Raw genomic sequence first — 20,597 nt, forward strand, 5'->3', positions numbered from 1 at the left:
TTGAGGAAAACGACTTCGTTTCTTTGACAAATGTATTGTGTCGCCTTAGGCTGTACAAAGGGCCTTACCACAAAAGGCCAAAGGTAGTACAGGATGTAACTTTGGCCATTCGTTTTCAGGTGAGGGGCGTTATTAACAATAAAAATACCTAAATTAAGAAATAGTTTTAAATCCAGCACTTTGGATAACTGTTGGATAACCCCGGAATTCTCAGGAACCTAGATATGCAAACCAACTCTTCCCTCAGGTAAGGAGACCGACTGGGTAACTTGCAGGTAATTTATCGGTTTTCCCAAAGGTCAGAGTTACCCCATTACAAGGGTATTCTAGCCCCAGGCGGAGACCAGTGGCTTATGATCCAACCAGTTCCTACCTAGAGGATCAGCACGAAGTGGTTATCGAATAACTGATGATCTCCCTAGATTTCGAGCTTGTATTTATATCTACAAATTATGTCAATGACCCATAGTAAAATAAAGATGAAATACGTACTATTGCTAAGGATGCATTGTGTGCTTCGCAAATTCGGTTATGAAATTAATTAGTAATTATTAATTGTTTAGAAATTATATCAGTGGAAATTATTTGTTTTATACTGAGTGTAATTAAATTGGTTAACAATATGGGCGCTGGGTTCATGCTACAGCAAGATAATGCCTACATGTAGCCAGGGTCGTGAGAAATTTCCTACATGAGCACTATATTAATGTCATGAGATGGTCAGCTAATAACCCGGATCTAAGTCCTATTGAGCATCTCTGGGATGAACTGGCAAGACGTTTGAAAGATCATCAACCCTTCCAAAATCTGAACCAAGTTGCAGATGCTGTTTTAACGATTTACGAGCAGTTACCACAACAAATAATCAGAAATTTGGCAGACATACTTATTATTATTGTACCTTTTTCATAATTTTTTCCCTAAATAAATTTTATTTGTTTTTGACAGTTTAATTTGTATTTTTTGTAATCGTATTACCAAACTTGCGCAATTGAAAACTTCCTTTTATAAGAAAAAAGTGCCAAATTCAATGGCAGAATGACAAAAGGTACTCAAATCCTATTTTGTTCTTAAGTGTTTTAAAATGCAAGCACTGAATGCTTGAATACTTTACGTAATCCTTTTTAAAAAATTTAAAGCTTTTTTCTTTAAATTAATGAAAATTCCTAACTTCTAATTAAACCTTATTAAATTTTTCTACCCTTCCCTGACGTAATGATAAAATAGGATATTGCAGCTGTAAGTGTTAAACAGAATGAGAAAATTTGTTTTAACAAATTGCTATAAAATTACACCGGAATGAATCTATGCATCTTTAGTTTCTGTATCCATATTTTATATAAAAAAAGGTAATTTTTTTCGTGAACAGTTTTAGGGTAATTGAATAAATATAAATAGGAAAGACAGATCAGGAGAGTCATAAATTTATCGCAGTTCAGACCCGAGGTTAGTGTCTCCCTCCATTTATTCCGCAGCAGCGACACAGAGAGGGATTAGGCAACAAATCTTTTTATTAATTAAACCTTCGTGGACGGGATGCAACGTAAGCTGGATATTGGGCCGGCCTTTTGCCGATACACCGTAAATACCGTCTCTCGGGATTTATTGAGAAGATTTCTTGTCTTTGTATTCGATGGATGCTATTTTGTTTTATTTATTAAGACAGATAATGGATATACCATGGACTCGACAAGATAAAGATAATTGGAGTTCTTTATGTTCAGTTTAAAATTCTATAAATAAAATATGTCCTATCTAACAATTTCAAATGGCTAAAATAAATCGACGACAACTAATGGAGCAAAGGAGAAATAGCAAATTTGGTATCATTCTGTAATATTAAAAATAATAAGTTTTGCATTGAATTGTAAGGCAGCGGCCACCCAAAGGGTCTGTTATGACGGTCTTAATATAACTCTTATTGAGCTTTGCTGTCCTCATATTAGCGAGTATATTACACACATAATAAAGAAATGCTTGTAAAACTATTTCCTCAATTGTTAGAAGGAAGCCATTGTCTTGCCCATTAGTGTGCTAAAGTCCAGTTCAGAGATGTATTAGAATCTTTGATGTGCCGCGAATAATCCATATGCCGATGTTGCTTGTATTGTTACATGGCATGCATGTTTAAATCGCACAATTTTATGTGGAAAGAGTCATAACGTAATATTCTAAGCGATATTTAATCATTCCATTAAATAAATAAATGTTTTAAACATTTTTTAAGAAATTAATACATTTGATTCGTAAAATTTGACTACATATGCGCACGTACTATTTTGTTAGACGTCTGATCTTAGTCCCAGCCACTCAAGCGTGAAAAGTTGGAGAGGTCCAGCCTTAAAATTTATTTGTATTTAAAATTCTATTATTCGGGATTTTTGGGTATAGTTTTATAAAGTTAGAAATTCAGGATAGTTGATAGCAAGATAATATTTAATTTAAAGGTAAGATTTAAGTACGTAAAATCAGTTTAACCAAGAATTTTAATTTAATAAGTTTAGTTCTTAGGGCCATCAGTGGGGTGTTTATAATAAGTGATGAGAGAATAGGTGGTACAAATTACTTAGGCCCATTTATTTTGTTCATTAAGGGATTAAAGATTTATTTTTATTTGGTGTTTATTATTAACGGGGTTTTTGGCTGCCACATTCAATGTCCTTTATTATTGTTTTTTTTTAATCTATACATATTATGATATATTATTATAATAAATTACTCATGAAAATCCCATTTCTATATTTAGCACCAACATCTTTTGATAAAAACTAATTATGTAGTCAGAAAAGTAGAAGCATAGTTTTTAAAATAAACTTTTACATTAAAAACCATCTGGCTATCTATATCTTATGCGTTTTAAAGACACAAGTTTTACTTATAAAAAAAAACACACTTTTCATTCTGAATATAATATTTATTAATTTGTTTGCCTCATATACACTTGGACAGCCTAAAGTAGGAATGGCCAAAACGCAGGTGTTTTATCTTTGTTTAATACACTGGCTAAAAAGAGGTGAGAAGTCTATGAGTGCTGGAAGTGTTTAAAATGTTTTGTAAAATACTTGGATTTTAGTCCGCGGTCAATTTTTTTATACTATTTTCTTGTGCTACTATGTTCTTTCTAAAAATGGACATTTTTGAAAGAAAAATAAAAAATAGTGTAAAACATGGGATTTTACGTATATTTAAAATGATTTTATAGATAAATTTTATAAAATTTTGCCATTTAAACATGTATATCATACGACATAGGCGCGCGGACTATTTAGTGCCGCATCAGCGACATATCAAAGATTCTAATAGATCTCTGAACTGGACTTTACCAGTTATGTCCAAAATATGAAAACGCATATTGGATAAACAAATAAGGGACCATATTAATAGATTTTCAATATTATCCATTAAGCAATCTGGATTTCGAAGTGGATATAGTTGCGCAACAGCAATGGCAGATATTATCGATGACATTTTTCGTGCCGAGACAATTACAAAGTCACTGCTTTGGTATTGCTAGATTTTACTAAAGCTTTCGACTTTTTAAATCATCAAATATTGGTAGCCTTACTGTACTACATAGGATTCTCAAATCATGATATAGCTTTAATAAAGTAATTTCTAAGTTATAGGTCTCAAATGGTACAAATTGATGCAACCTTTTCAAGTTTGCATTAGTTGTTTCCGTTTCAGTTCTTAATCGGGTGCCCCAAGGTAGTATATCGGGGACACTACTATTTAGTATTTTTACCACATGCTGTCCTTAATATCTTAAAAACTGTAAGTATCACTTCTATGCAGATGATACGCAGTTGTATCACTCCTTTTTACTTTCTGATTATTTAACTGCTTTGAACCATATAAATTCTAATCTTGATGCACTTATTAAAGTCTCTAGTAAACATATGTTAAAATTAAATCCTAAAAAATGTGTAGTTATTCTCTTTGGAAGTAAAGTTCAAATAAAGACTATTTATGACGAATTTTCTTTATTTGTTGGACATCAAAAACTTTAAGTAGTTCAAAGCATGAAGAGTTTGGGTGTAACACCTGATTCACTGCTAAAGTTTAGTGGTCACATATCAAATAATCTTAAAAAGTCTTATTGTGCTTTAAAAACCATGTACCCTCGTAAACATTACTTAGATCTGAATATTAAATGTGAGTTATGTGACTGTTTAGAAATCTTTATTTTATTTTATTTTTATTTAATTTTTTCTTGGTAAATTATTGGAGACTATTGAATGGGTAGAACATTGCAAATAAATGTATTTCAACCTTATAATAAACATTAATTTCAGCACATATCTATATTCAAAATAATGATGCAAAATAATACTTACTTTTTTATCGCATCTAATATACAGTATCGCTCTGTATAATTTTTTTTAAATATACGCACAGATCGTCTTTTTTCGCATCGAACATGCCCATAAGTAATAAATTTGGCAAGCCCAATTTGAGTGGAAAACGGGAAAGAGAACGGACTCCGGTGAGAGAAGTGACGGTACCGTCCACGTGTTTCGTGCATTGAGATTCCGGAACCACTAATTTCTGGATTCAACCCAAATACTTGATTAATCGCGTGTGGGTGATGAATTGAATAATCGCCATTCCAGTACCCAAGTCCGATTTAGAAGCCTTATCAGGTAAGAGACTTGTGCGTATCGCGTCGCGCCCATTAAATCCAATTTTTTCTTACTTTATATTCTCATTCAATTTCATTATCTATTTCCTACATTTGCAGTGACTCTCTTGTGTTGTCAAATTTGAATTATTGTGGATGTGACCTGGTCTGGATGGTGTGAAGAAAGAAAAGAAAGAAGTGTTTAATAGACGTTAGCTATATTCCAGTGTGCAACTTTATAAAATTATTAAATATCGCAGTCCTTCTTACCTATAAAACAAAATTACATTTCGCACAGACATTAAATCTTTAACTATTCCTAAACACAAAAATCAATTTTCCAAACAATTATTCTCTTATAATTTTTGTTATATTATTAATGCGCTATCACCCGATATAACTGATATTTCGAATTCCATTTAGATTTAAGACAAAAGTAACCCACATTTTATTAGATAATCAGTAACATGCATATTAGAGTTAGAAGATTCATTTTTTATTTGTCTTGTTTATAAATTGTAATTGATTGGCTACTATTAGATATAAGAAAGAAAAAAAAAAGAAAATGTGCTATATTACGTAAGAATAATCTTGTGTACAAGCATCCTACAAGCTAAAAAACAAACAAAACAAAAATACAATTTCAAAAATTGACAAAACAATGAACAAAATTAAACACAAGAAGACAAAACTTTTTGAACATACTTAAATTAAAGATAACTAAATAAAATAATCAATTACTAAATAAAGGTAAACTTGTTGACAAAACTAGAGAAGGAAAAAGGAAAAAAAACTAAAAAATTTCTTAACATCCGATATATGTCTAACACATAGAGGAACATGATTGTAAATTTTTTTACTTATGTAAATTAATGAGTTTTTGGTAAGGGAAGACGTAGGAATAGGTAGGGGAACATCATTTACACGACGAGTCAAATGGCTAGTATCAGAGGGTAGTTTGGAAATGTTGTGAATAAGAGCAGCTGTCTCTAAGATAAAGAGTAAAAAAAGAGTTAGGATATTTTCAGAAATGAAGAGGGGTTTGCAAAAATCTCTTAACTTAGCAGAACACAGGTATCTAACTGCTTTTTTTGAATAACAAAGACAATGTTAAGTTGCTCCTTATTGGTGAAACCCCAAAAAGGCAAGCCATACCGAATATGAGATTCAATAAGTGAAAAGTACACTGAACGTGCAACCACCCCTCCCAGCTCTTGTTTTGCCATTCTTACTGCAAAACATCCAGAAGATAATTTCCCAGCTACATGTAAAATATGATCTTCAAACCGAAGGCGACCATCAATGGTAATTCCTAGGAACTTGCAGCACTCTTTATTTTGCAAGAGGGAATTTTCGTCAAACATCAGACCCTGAACATCGTACTTAAACCCCATTATAGACCTCTTTCTTACATTAAACACGAGCCTGTTGGAAGCACACCACCCTGATAAAATCTGAAGGTCTTCAAGGATACAAGTTTTAATATAACCAGAATTTTTATGGCTCCATAGTATGGTGGTGTCATTAGCAAACTGAACCACCTTGCCCTGCAGTTTCAATGAACTCAAGTCATCCACATACAGTAAAAATAACAGTGGTCCCAACACTGAACTCTGGGGAACGCTATTTTAGGGATCTAGAAGCAGACAAACGCCCAGACACTGTAACCTTCTGAGTACGATTTGATAGATAGGACTCAAGCCATCACAACGCTACGCCCCTAAAACCATATTTATCGAGCTTAGATAACAGTATTCCATGATCCACACAGTCAAATGCTTTGGATAGATCATAAAACACTGCCGCCGATGACTCTCCAGAATTCAAGGACACATAGACGCTCTCCAAAAAGCTAAAAACAGCATCATGAGTCCTTTTACCGGCTTGAAATCTAAACTGATTTGCAGACAAAATGCCATTATGATGTAAAAAAGACAAAATTCTGCTTTTTGCAAGTTTTTCAACTATCTTAGAGAGGGTAGACAAAATAGAAATGGGACGGAAATTACAAGGCTGATCCAAATCTCCACCCTTATCAAGAGGGATAACCACTGCCTCTTTTAAACATGAAGGAAAAATGCCAATATGTAAAGAATTGTTTATAGCAGAAACTAAAGCATTTAAGGCTGAACCAGGCAAAAAGAGTAACATAAGAGAGTAACAAGAAGATATCCCATCAGCTCCAGATAATTTATGGTTTTTTAGGCGTTTGATTTCATTTTTTACTTCGGTAAGATCGACAGGATGAAAGAGAATGCTCAACCGACACTTGTTGAAGATAGTGTAAGGGATCAATGTTACTACGAATGCCCTTGAGTAAGATATTAGGTATATCACAAGGGTCGTTTAAAATGTCAACTCTGGTTCAGATACTTTTCTATGGCAATGTCTAAAATCAATAATAATCTACCAACACTTTCTTTGCCTATTTGATGACATATTTAAGCAATCCCTATAATAATTAGATTTTGCTGCTTTAATTGTATTTCTGTACAGACTACGGTATTTCTGATGATATACAAGGATATTTTCATGTGTGGTATATTTGCACAATTTAGTCAAAAAACGGAGGTTTTTACATGAAATTCTAAGGCTACAAGAGGCCTTAATTTTCGTTTCTTAGTTTTTAACCTCATTTTAGGAAAGCACTGATTGATCTTATCACACAGAACTTAAAAGAATAAAGTAAGTGGGTCAGAAACCGTTTCAAATGCATTCCAATTTACCGAAGCTGTAGCAGCAGAAAAAGCATTGAAATTTCTCCTGCTGAAAATTCTTACCATATAATGAGATGCAGATAATACAGTATTATATGGCATTTTAGCAAGAATAGCTTCATGGTCGGAAATACCAGATGGAAGTACTGTGCATAACACGTCATCAAAATTTGTACCGAAATAGTCAATTGTAGTTGCAGATGAAGAAGTTATTCGTGTGGGAGAAAGAACGTGCATTTTCAAGTCGTAAGAATTTAAAATACTTAAAAGAGAAGTACGTGGCAAGGTTTCATCAGTGTAGTTGATATTAAAGTCACCAGCCAATATAACCATAGAGTGTAGAGACAACTGGGATAAAAGAGAATCAAGTTTGTCCAGAAACATAGCAATATCTCCTGTAGGTGGCCTATAAACACAAAGAATATATAAATTAAAACGCTTACAAAAAGAAAGAGAGAATTTAAAAACATTCTCTAATAGAAGATTATCATACTTATTAATATTACAAAAAATCGTTTCAATTGTTTGCCTAGCCAAGATCATGGTTCCTCCATGTATAGATTGTTGATGACAAAAATTTGATATAGGAACATAATCAGATATTAAAAAACATTCACTAGGCCTCAACCAGTGCTCAGTCAGAAGTACAATATCAGGAAAATTACATGTATCCAGCAAAAAAAAAGCTCATCCATCTTGTTGCTTAGGGATTGTGTATTAAGAATAAAGATTCTTAAGCTTTTCGAAGAGCTAATTTCAATCTTACTAGTAGAATATGAACATAAATGAGGTTCAACCTTCGTGGACATGTCTATAAAAAAGAAGAATTTAATTCACGATCAGTAAACAGTTCAGACTCATTAATTTGATGATTCAAAGACAATTTATTCGATGAAATATTAATTTTAAAATATTTGAAAATATGTGCATGTAATAATGATGCCAAGTCTGAACCAAAGTTACTGGCGTGATTAGACTCTAAAATCTCATACAGATTAATATTATTTGCATGAAAAATACGATAAAGGGCCTTATTACTATTATAGATAACATTATGGTTTAAATAAGTATAAGGGCTTGTCATCACTAAAGTGTTTGTATCAACATGATTTTGAATTAAATTTTTTAAAACATCAGATGAACAACAAATTCCATTTAACATTACTATTAAAAAATCTTCTTTCGTAAAGTCCTTAACTAAATTTGATGCTGTCCTAATCACCTCACTGCTTGAACTGCCCGGCTTGAGGAAACACTGGACCTTGTAGTAAGCTTCAAACTTTAAACGTAAATGTTTTAGGAACACTCTGCTACAATTTCCACCAACAAAGAGAAGCCGAGGTCGACTATCGTCAGGTGTATTTGGCCTAGTTGGTAGCTGTGTTGGAGAATTAATAACAACAGATTTAGATATCTGTAACTGTTCCTTCAAAGTACAGATGTCGGAATAACATCTTTTTCAACTTCCAACACCTTTACGGAGTCATCTTCTTATTTAAGTTAGTTAAGTCGTTTACGTCTTTTTGTAGGAAGTTTATTTCAGTCTTATAGGTTGAAGACTCATTTTCTAATGTTTTTATCATTACAATTAAATTTTTATTTAGGATATTTAGCTCGCTAATTTGTGAATTGAACTTAAGACTTGCCCTTTCACTCACTTTCAGTAATGCCAACAATTCACCTTATTTAATTTTTAAGTTTTCCAATTCAACTTTAAGTTCTTCATTCCGTTTATGCAGATTTTCCAGGGATGAGGAAAACTTCTTTTCGGCCTCCGACATTTCATCTTCCAAAACCATACTGTTTCTTCTCATTCTCTCTATATGTCTATCCTTCTCTTTAAATTCTGTCAACAAATCATAAATCTTTTGCTCATTAATTTTTCCTTCTTGATCTCTTTCATTAAAATCATCTTGACATCTTTGTGAGCATAAAATCTTGTGGCCTCCCAGTTTTATGGCATCAGAATTTCTTTTCAGACAACTTGGGTGGAACAGTGAAATACAAGAGATACAGCAATAATTTGAAAAATCTCTTTTTTGACAACATTTGAAACTGCGGTTCATTTTAGATTATAAGAAAATATTATTAAATTGAAATAAATATTAATGGTAAAAACAGGAACTGCAAGTAAACAGTAACTTGAACTTAATAATGAATGTACATTAAATCTAGTAGTTAGTTTAGTTTAATTTATTAGTTATTAGTTTAATTCGTTAGTTTTACTTAAAAATTAGTTTAGTCCAAAAGTTTTTTATGTCGTAGCGGTGTAGGTAGAACAGAACTTGCATTGTTCATGCAGGAGTCTGGTACAATGGCTTATTTACCTCAATTATTAAACACACTTGTAAGTTTATATTTTATGTAATTTCCATAGTAAATAATAAACGTTATTATTCTTATTTTTGCAAAAGGGTGAAGGGATGTTGCTAGTTTATTTGCTCAATACTTCAAAAGGATTTATATTCAATCAAATCCAGTTTTCAAAGCAAAAACAATAATAAATTATGTGAAATCTGAGAAAATATTTTGATATATGTAAAAATTTAGATGTAGAACAAGTTCAGAGTCAGATAATAACAAAACACATATTTTTGTGAGGAATTGTGCACGTAACTTTGTCAAGCCACTTGGCATTACATTTAACAAATCGTTGAGTTTACGAATTTTCCCTCAAAAATGAAAATTAAGCAAAATCTCGCCAATTTTCAAAAATGCCGATAGAGAGGACCTGTGGTGCAATGTGGTGTAATATGAAAAATGCTTACCTTTAAATTATTTATATAACTATAAGCTTATTTGAACCTATTAGGTGTTTTCCAAAATGCCAAAATAACATCACCTATTTAGGTCATAAAGTTACGTCAGACGGTGTATTGCCGGACGATATGAAATATGATATTATTCGTAACTACCCAAAACCAAAGTCAGCAGATGACGTAAGGAGGTGCACTGCATTTTGTAATTATTATAGACGATTTATAAAGAATTTTGCTGAAATAGCAAAACCGTTAAAAAGACTTTTAAAAAAAAATACAACATTTTTATGGACCGAAGACTGCCAAAGTACATTCGAAAAACTAAAAGAATTACTCATTCAACCACAAATTCTTCAGTACCAAGGTTTTGATAAACCTTTTGTATTAACGACAGATGCATCAAAAGAAGCGTGCGGTGCAGTTTTATCTCAAAATGTTCAAGGTCAAGAATAACCAATTGCGTTTGCATCTAAAGGATTTACGAAAGGAGAAATCAACAAATCGACAATCGAGAAAGAACTAGCTGCCATACACTGGGGAATAAACTTCTTTACACCGTACCTATATGGAAAAAAATTTCTAGTCAAATCAGATCATAAGCCTCTAGTTTATTTATTTTCCATGAAAAATCCTTCTTTTAAATTAACAAGAATGCGACTAGATCTAGAGGAGTACGATTTTGAAATCGAATACATTAGGGGTACAGAAAATGTTTTAGCAGACGCCCTATCTAGAATATCGGTGGAAGATTTAAAGAATATTAACTCGAAATCTGCCCAAATTTTGGCCGCTACTACTAGATCTATGGCTAAAAAACACCACCCACTAGATAAAAATAACAAAAACATGCATCAACATCAACAAAACTCAGTCCCTAAAATTTTGCAGACTAATGACAACTACGACTTATTTACAATCCCTAGTATAAAATTTATAATTAAGCCAGATTACTTTAGAAGAATCATGGAAAAATTTGGACAGAAAAAGTTCAGCGCTGAAACTAAAATATTTTTCACCAATAGCAATTTTTCCTTAGGGAAAATATTGTCTCAGCTTCAGAAAATAGCTAGTGAAAATAAAATCGAAAAAGTGAAGTTGAAGATAAATGATGAAATATTTAAAACGTATACGATATATGATTTTAAATTAATTGGACAAGATTTTTTAGAAAGTGTAACTATATATTTATACAGGGAACCAGAAAAAATTACTAGCAATGAAGAAAAACAGAAATTAATTCGGCAATATCACGATGATCCATTAACAGGAGGACATTGCGGCCAAAAGAGACTTTTTAAAAAACTTAGGTCAAAGTACCGATGGAAAAATATGTCGCGAGATTTCGCATATATGTTATGAAATGCAAAAAATGCCAAGTTAACAAAAGTAAAATTAAGCACGTTGAACCCATGGTGATTACGCCAACTCCGCAACAACCATTTGATATTGTTTCTATAGATACCTACAATTGGCCCATTTTTGAGGACGGAAAATAATAATGCTACGCTGTCACTATGCAATGTGAACTTACGAAGTATGTAGTTCTTGTACCAATCCAAAACAAAGAAGCTCTTACACTCGCAAAAGCAATTGTCGAAAACTTTATTTTAATATTTGGCCCAATGAACGAAATAAGAAGTGATATGGGAACCGAATATCGAAATGAAGTTTCGAAAGAGCTGTCGAGTATCCTAAAAATCGAGCATAAATTTTCAACAGCATACTACCACGAGAGTATGGGTGGATGCGAAAGAAATCATCGTGTACTAAACGAATATCTTAGATCTTACATTAATGACGCGCTTACAGATTGGGATAAATAAATTAAATTAATACAACTCCGGGAGTTTACCACGATTACACTCCTTTTGAACTAGTATTTGGTAGGCAATGTGATCTTCCCGACGAACTTACACATAAAATTGACCCTTGGTATAATATTGACGCGTATTATCAGGAAGTTAGGCATAGATTACAGATTTCACATCAAAGGGCTAGAGATTTTATAATGAAAGCAAAACGAAACCATAAAGCTAGGTATGATATGCACTCTCAAAATCTCAATGTAAACCCGGGAGACTTGTGTAAAATACGCTTTAAAATGTGCTGTCATAGTTGTTCTTAGCCAATGGGTCTCTACAATGCAAATTCACTCAACAGTCATCCTTCTTATATTGTTAGACATAAACTCAAACATCACATAAAAAAAATAAAAAAAACAATATTTACTGTTCTGTCAACTTTTGGCAATAATAAAATATACTCACCGGGGAACTTCCGTTCCCTTGCATCATCTTAGTCAACATCAATTTACACAATGTCACATTTCAATATATACATATGTCAAACATGTTATCTTCCTTTATTTGACGACTAGCTAGTGTCACCTAAAATAGTAAGGGCTTCCCCAGACGCTCCACTGCCGCTAAACAGTAAGCATCTCAACGAATTAGACAAAGGATATATTTCTACTATATCCTTCTGTTTATTCGTGTCAATCGAGCCCCAGGTAAGGCCCCCAGTCTTACCAGACAGCACTCGAGGAATTGCGCATTCGTTCCTAATTGAACAGAGGCTTTCACACCTACTTGTGCGGGCATCCTCAAGATGCGCAAACAGATCTGTACAAACTTCTCATAATGGCCACATATCTACTCAAGATCAACTATTTCTTACATATTCACCACTATTAAATTTAGCAGCCTGGTTTAACCAGTAAACACAACTCTTTTTCCAACACACCACCTTACACACATTTCTCTCAAACGTTGCTTTCTGACTGACTCGCCAATTAATATTTTTGGGTGTCCCCTTAACTCAAAGAATATTAGAGATCTTTAGCAATATACGTTATTTTAAATATATCAAGTTATTAATTGATTATGGAATTAATTAAATTGAGATAGAATTATTATAGATCATTAAAAGAGTTTTGTTTTAAATGAGAATACATATATTAAAATATAAAATAAAAAAATATATAATATAATAAAATGATCAAAAAACAAATATGTTTTACACTTGGTTATATTAAAAAATGAAAATACAACCAAACTTGATCCTTGGTTTCAAGGTCCTTTCGAGGTAATTAAAGCGGAAGACGTAAACTGTGTCATTAAAAATGATAAAGGAAAATAATTCACTGTACATAAAAATCGGATTGAGAAATTTAATATTGCGCAATAAACAAATAAATAAACCTACATTTTTATGCATACGTATGTACTTCCAAGTTATAAGTTTTAGCATATAGGTTTTAAATTGTATATACATTCTATTTTATTATGGGTAATATTTTATTATGGATTATTTTTAGTTATATTTTCATTAAGGTTATTTATAAATTTATACAGGATTATTAGTTTTTTGGTAGCTATAGATACTTTAGTCATATTACATCTTCCTAAAACCTGGCCAGGCCTGTTTCTTTTGAATAGAATTCATCCTTGAGATAAATTCTATTCTTTCGAAAAGGGGAAGATGTGGTGGAATATGAAAAATGCTTACCTTTAAATTATTTATATAACTATAAACTTATTTGAACCTATTAGGAACCTCATTATTGTTACCTACTTAATTATTGCAAACGTTGCTGTATATGATTTGGTTGATTTGAACGTAATAAAAGTCAGTCGTATAGTAACAAGCAACTTGATTATTTCCAACCCCCTTCGGAAATACGAAAGTACATTATTTTTCCGAGTGTTAAACACAAAATTATTTAAGAGCAACATGGTTTTTACCTGAAAAGATCTCTTGAAACAAATTTATTATGTTTTTTAAAATGTGTCTCTAAGATAATAGATAATAAAGATCAGGTGGATGCGATTCACACAGACCTTAGTAAAGCATTCGATAAAATTGATCCTGATATATTAATTCAAAGGCTGGAAAAATCGATATAGAACCTGCTATGATCAGATTATCTTGTTTCTATAATACTTAAATATATTTAAATGGTTTGACATAATATCGGGTATGCCACAAGACAGTCATCTGGGTGTATTATTCTTAATAATTTACATTAACACTATAAAAATATTTTTTAAACACTGTAAGATACTACTTTTTGCAGACGATTTGAAAATATACTTCATCGAGTCCCTGGATGACTGCATTAAAATCCAAGAAGACCTCTCGTGCTTGAAACATTACTGCTAGAAAAATCGTACTTTTTCTAAATTTCGCAAAAGTGTTTTTATCTTTGTTTTACTAAGAATATTAATAAAATAGTAACAACCTATTCTACAAATAACAATAATTTGAAACGAGTTGTAGAAATCAGAAATCTGGGAGTACTTCTGGACAAAATATGGACTTTTAAAACACACATTAAAAAAGTGATAAGCAAATCAAATAGCGGGTTTTATAAAAAGAAATTCAATTTTAAAAACCCTAGATCAATTATCTCTTTGTATAATGCTTTTGTTCTTAAAATCTACGAACACTGTAACCACTTTTTATTAGATTTTTGCTGTTAATAAAAATTGACTGATGTTGAAAGTCTTTAATAGAGTGGCACATATGCTAACGCCAGCTTATCAGTCTGGAGAGCACTAAATGGTGGTGGTTTGGCATGAATTATTTTAGAGATGCTTACCTTTTAAATTGTGGGCGCTATCCAGTTTGATTTGTTTATTAAAAGTGCAGTTGAAAGCACCTTTAACTAGTAAATTGGTTTTCACATAAACAAAAGGATGTAAAAAAAATATAACACATAGTAAAACATAAAATAAGCTTCGATTAAAAACACTATATTATAAAAAAAAATCTGTTAATACTGGTCAGTGTTTGTTGTTTACACTTTTACTCAAATAAATAATTGTTGTAAAAATTTTAAGACAGTTTCTTGTTAAAAGTACAATACCAAGTTATACAAAATCAATAACTCGCTAGTATGTAACTACCCTTTGGCCAAAGTCAGCAACCTACCGCACAGTATACTGTACCGGGTGGGCAAATAAAAATGTTCACCGACTATATCTCAGCGGCTAATTGAGATAGAGCGTTCCGGTAAAAAAAAATTTTACAAAAGTGCTTAAAAGAAAATGCTGGAAATTATTTTCGAGATTGTGGCACAGCCGCTAGAGGGCATCACAGGCATGACCAAATAGAAAACTAGTTATTTCTACGATTTTTTTCAAAATAGGTGGTATTTATAATTTATGCATTTTAACGCTTTCTTAATTACCTTTGTCTTTTGTTATACATTTTTTCTATATTTCTTAAAATAAAGTGATGGGGGAAAGTCAAAACTTTTTTTTATATTTAGAAATTTTGCTGGTTTGACTTAAGCGATTTTAACTAATGTTAATTCATTTTAAAGAACGTGTCCTAACCTATAAACTACGATTTTCGAATTGTGTCGATAGTTTTTACGATTTCCGCTAGAGAGCATTAAATGAAATGTTAGCAAATTCTTTGAATTTTCTCTTAAAATTTGAATGCAATTGAATGCAAGACTTAATACAGCAGGGATTTATCTTATTACCGTCTTACCAAGAATCATCTGCCGAGCAGAGACAGCAAGGGTATAATCTAAGTAATAACTAAGCTTTTTGTATAATACCCTGGATGGGTCTGAAATCAGGAAGATTTTGAAGAATCTTTTTTATAATAATTGTAAATTATTATTTCATATATTTACGAATTGAGTTTGTTTTCTTTGGATCGTCACATGGTTATAATTATCATTGTTAAAATTACGAGACAGTTTTACCACTAACCAAAAGTTTTGGTTAATTAATTTGAGCATCACACCAAAGGTTCCAACCATAGGACTATCATTGTTAACATGTGTTAATCATGTCAATTATATAAAAGCATAAAATTATTTGTAACTCTGCTTGAAATTACGTAATATATGGACCTGTTTTATATATCATTGATTTCTTATTTTTTATTTTAGAACCGGATACAGAAATCGTCGGAGGTCCAGAACTATTTATTGACAGAGGCAGCACGATAAATTTAACATGCGTAGTACGTCACAGTCCCGAACCACCTGCCTATATTTTTTGGAATCACAACGAGGCGGTAAGTCTTTAATATCTCAATTATCTATAATGTTCCAATAATGTATCATACTGAATCTATTAGATTATAACAAAGCTTAACAGATTCAGAAAAAGGTAAAATATTATAAACTTAACGTTTAACGAGAGAATAAATTAAATATTATTCTGTTGATTTGTCAATTACTTAGAACATTGAAAAGCTAGAATTAGTAAACAACAACTTTGTTTGAGTCCAACATGTGCACAGGGGCAAGAGGGGTATGTTGTTTACAAACATATTTGCCGATTCTCTGTTGTCAAGTCAACGCAAATTTCCAACGGAGGAAATTTTTTGCTATATTTTAACAACCATTATAACGTTAATTTAACTTATTTGTATTGTATTATATAGGAAAATTTAAATTAAAAAATATAAATACTACAATTAACCTATTTTAAGAATAAATATAATATCCTTAAGCAAAAAAAACAAAATTATTAACATTCTTATCCCTAAAACCGTTTCTAAAAAATTTGAAGCGACAACACCCGAACTTAAGCGCCTGAGCCATACGCGTAGTGTCATCTGTCAAACGGCTTTTTGTTTATGTTTGGGATTCGTGTAATTTCTTTAATTTTTTGGTTTCAAAAGGAAAAAGGCCACATTTTAGTGTTTTTTTAAATTGCTAGGATGGCAAAAACTTGTGTCGTTTGTGCCGCATCATGATAAAAAGGTGATTCAAGCCGATCTTTTCACAAGTAAGTACCGATACTTTCATAACATCACATCATAGGGTAACCATCATCATAAACGTAGAATAGGGGATCTTAAAGATATAAACCTAATAAAAACTTGAATGTGAAAGTGTGTGTAAAATACCAAAATATTTATATTTTTAAATCTAAATATATTTTTGAACATATTCATCTATCAATAGGCTATAAAAAATATAAAACTAGAATTTCGTCCCTGGTTTTATTGCAGGATTTTATGTTTTTTTTTGTTGTTTTGGCAGAAAGATGGCATAATTTTTTTTTTTTATGGTAAACACAAGCATAAAAGGAAAGTCCTATGTCACTCTTGGAGTGGTGCTTGCGCGAAGATATTTGTGGGCATTTATCTTGAATCGCTGCAGGTTGTATGCGTCGGGAAATATGTGAGAGGGAAGCCCGTTCCACAAAGAAGATGTTCTCCAGATGAATGAGTCCCGATACAGCGACGTCCTTGGGGTACGCAGGTGGACTCGATGTAATGAGCCGCAATGAGCTGCTAGACGCGTCCTTCTTGCCGGAACAGCCCTGGGTGGAATCAGGCCTGCCAGCTCAGAGGAGCACTTACCCATATACCTATCTATATATAGTTATGTTTTTTAATATAGACATTAGGTAGATAGATGAAATTACTAATTTTTTATTGCCTTTAAAGAATTTTGAAATTTATTTAGATATTGATATCTATGTATAGTTAATTTTGTCTTTCCCTAAAATTTGGTCGACAATTTTTTTTGTTTTACCATATTGCAACTTATAATAATATATATATAGTAATTGGCACCACATATTAATTTATTACTGTAATTTGTTTTGCTTTTTGATTAAATATCAAATACTTATTATAAATTGCCTAATATATGCCCAAAGGGAACAATGGATTTCATTAATGGAAATCAACACAATTAAAAAGAACATATTTGTTTGTTCAGATCACATCCTTAGAAGTGATTTATTATATAAGGAAGATAATATTATCAGTAGCCAGACTTTATTAAAAAAATCAGCTCTACCTTAAAGGTAATTTTTTTTTAAATATATTTTTCTAGTATAAAAAAATCGTCACAAAAATATTAGTGTTACTCATATAAACTTTATTTATACCTAATACTTATTAAATTAGGTATGTGTGTAAAACTATTTTTTTACTAGGATTTCTGATGCACTGGTTAAAAACACAGCAGCCGATAATTCATTTGGTTAATTTACCAAGTGATTTACCCTTCAAAGCTGCAAGGCTAGTTTTCCTGAAGAGTGCAAAAACTTCTTTAGCTTCCAAAATGGTATATAGTACAAACAGTGAATCTAATATAGACAAGTATGGATAATTAAAATAAATTAATATTCTTGATACACCAAATTTTGTATAATTACAGATCTGATCATTCATTATCAACAATAACTGCATCTGAGATTAATAGTTACTGTGGGGTCTAGATCAACAATTACTATTTCTCATCCAATCCGTTTTTGTTTAACTGCTACACATTCCCTGACTCTGCCAAGGAAAAGGTAAAAATACACTCAAAATAGACATCATTATAGCACATTTAAAAATTATTGTTTAATTCTTTCTCTAAGTACAAATAAGACTTTTATGCCATGTATCATCTTATTCTATATATCTTACAAAAGTGATATAGTATTTTACTGTGTTATATTTGTAATTAAATGCAGTTAATCAAATGTATGATATTACAAATATTTTTTACAATAACATACATTTTGTTGATTAATTGGATTATCATAATACATTTTTTTAATTTTTTCTTTTTAATATTGGTAATACTATAATTTTATGTATATTACTCTAGGGTAAAATCAAAATGAGGACCTTTTAAAAGCTAAATCACTTGTCATCAAATTATGGAAAAAAAATAAAGAACAAAAAATTAAAATTCGAAGATTGCAACAAACAAATTTACGCCAAAGAAATTGAATTAGATGTCTCAAGTCATTATGAAAATACTTAAGAAATAATAACATGATTTTCGAGAAAGCCCAACTTACTACATATTTTATTTGACTTGTAAAAATACTTGTTTGTATATTACTACTAATAAACTATCTAATCTAATCTATTGTACATAGTCTTTATTCTTAGGTAATACTTGTTTAGTATAAATTAATATGATATAATAATTGGTATTAGGTATTATATTGTTAAATGTCTCAAAACCATTGTACAGGCTAAATACTCATAATAAAAATCTTATAACCTATAAAAAACCTGCAACTCCTTCACAATTTGAACATCCTTGTAGTTTTAACTCTTACCGCTGAAGCAATACTGTCCCTTTGAAAAAGTCAGCACCATAGAAGTATATGTTATGTGATATAAAATAAGTGATGTAAAACTGAGTTTTGTCCAATATAACAATACCAATAAAATTTTGTGAAATGTTAAAAATTTGTGTCTTAAAACATGATTTATTAAGAAATCTATAATATTATATTAATAAAATATTTAATTTCCATAAAAATGCTTTGACAAAAATGCTGCCTTTTATTAGGACTTTCCTCTAACGAAGTCCGTTAAAAAAACACATAAATAGGTCATAAATGGTAATATTACTTATACTCAAACTCTATAATAATTAAAATTTAGCAGGTAAATATTTGTTGACGACGTCACTGGTAGAGAGTGCTCGTATCCGTAGCATCAATAATGCGATCGAGCGGCGTTGCGACGCCATTACAGTTTTCTCGTTTCTTCGTACTTTATTTTCATTTATTTAACGTACATATATTGACTTCGATATAGAGTATCTTATCAAAATTATTTTAAAAAAATGCTTGATATTTTATTAAACAAAAAATATAGGGACCAGTAGTATTGTTTTGAGCCTTCGGAAACAACTAAAAATTTTTATGATATTATAAAGTGATTATTGCCATTTCTCTATAAGCATTTGGCATCATTGCATCAGAGATGTTGCAAGCAAACAAACCTGCCCATAGTTCCACGGCATGCTACTTCTAGCCTTTCAATGTTCTAAGGTCAATTATTGTCTACGTAACATTTAGGATGTCCTCTTTTGTATGTACATCTGGTCTTAACGAACGCTGACTGCTCAGATGTAATCTGTCACAGAAAGGCTCTCAATACTCAAAGTATTAAAAAATATTCTCTGACACAATTCATTAAGAGTTTTGACATCTTTGGTTCGTATAGTTTGTCTCAGCCAGTGCCGGTTTAAAGTAGTTTGCCGCCCGGTGCTACAAAAATATAGCGCCTCCCCCCCTCCCCACTCGTTCAAAAAAAAAATTTTTTTTTTTAAAAAGTTTATTTCAAAAAATGTTCAGACAAATTTTACAAAGAAACAAAATAAAAAATACATCAGGTCAACGCCAGTATACAAATAAAAATAAACGATTCTATAGCATAAACTCTCTTACAACTAAAACTCCCAAAAAAAACAAACTCAACTCTTAAGCTTTCTACAAAAAGTAAAACAGATTCTTTGGTTTTAAAGGAACGTAAAAAATAAATTACACATAAATATACTTATATAATAATGCATATAAATTACTTAAACGATTGTTTTCTTGCTTTTAGTGACGCAAATTTTTCGATTATAGAAGATGTATCTATTTCATCAAGAATATCTTTATTAATTGAAATAATTGCCAAAGAGTTTGAATTTTCTTGCGCTATTGAGTTTCGTAAATAGGTTTTAACTCTCTTTAGAGTAGAAAACAATCGTTCACCGCTTGCATTTGTGACCATTAT

General features: G+C 31.3%; 1 protein-coding gene across 1 annotated transcript in view; it reads left to right on the plus strand.

The window, feature by feature from the left end:
- Positions 1 to 20,597, plus strand: part of LOC126742041 (kin of IRRE-like protein 3) — a 419,654-nt gene that overhangs the window by 250,519 nt on the left and 148,538 nt on the right. The window contains exon 3 of the mRNA XM_050448568.1: positions 16,006 to 16,133. Coding sequence (XP_050304525.1) covers positions 16,006 to 16,133 — 128 coding nt within the window. The remainder of the gene's footprint in view (positions 1 to 16,005; positions 16,134 to 20,597) is intronic.

The sequence above is a fragment of the Anthonomus grandis genome, chromosome 11, assembly GCF_022605725.1.
Source record: "Anthonomus grandis grandis chromosome 11, icAntGran1.3, whole genome shotgun sequence".
Classification (NCBI taxonomy): Eukaryota; Metazoa; Arthropoda; class Insecta; order Coleoptera; family Curculionidae; genus Anthonomus; species Anthonomus grandis.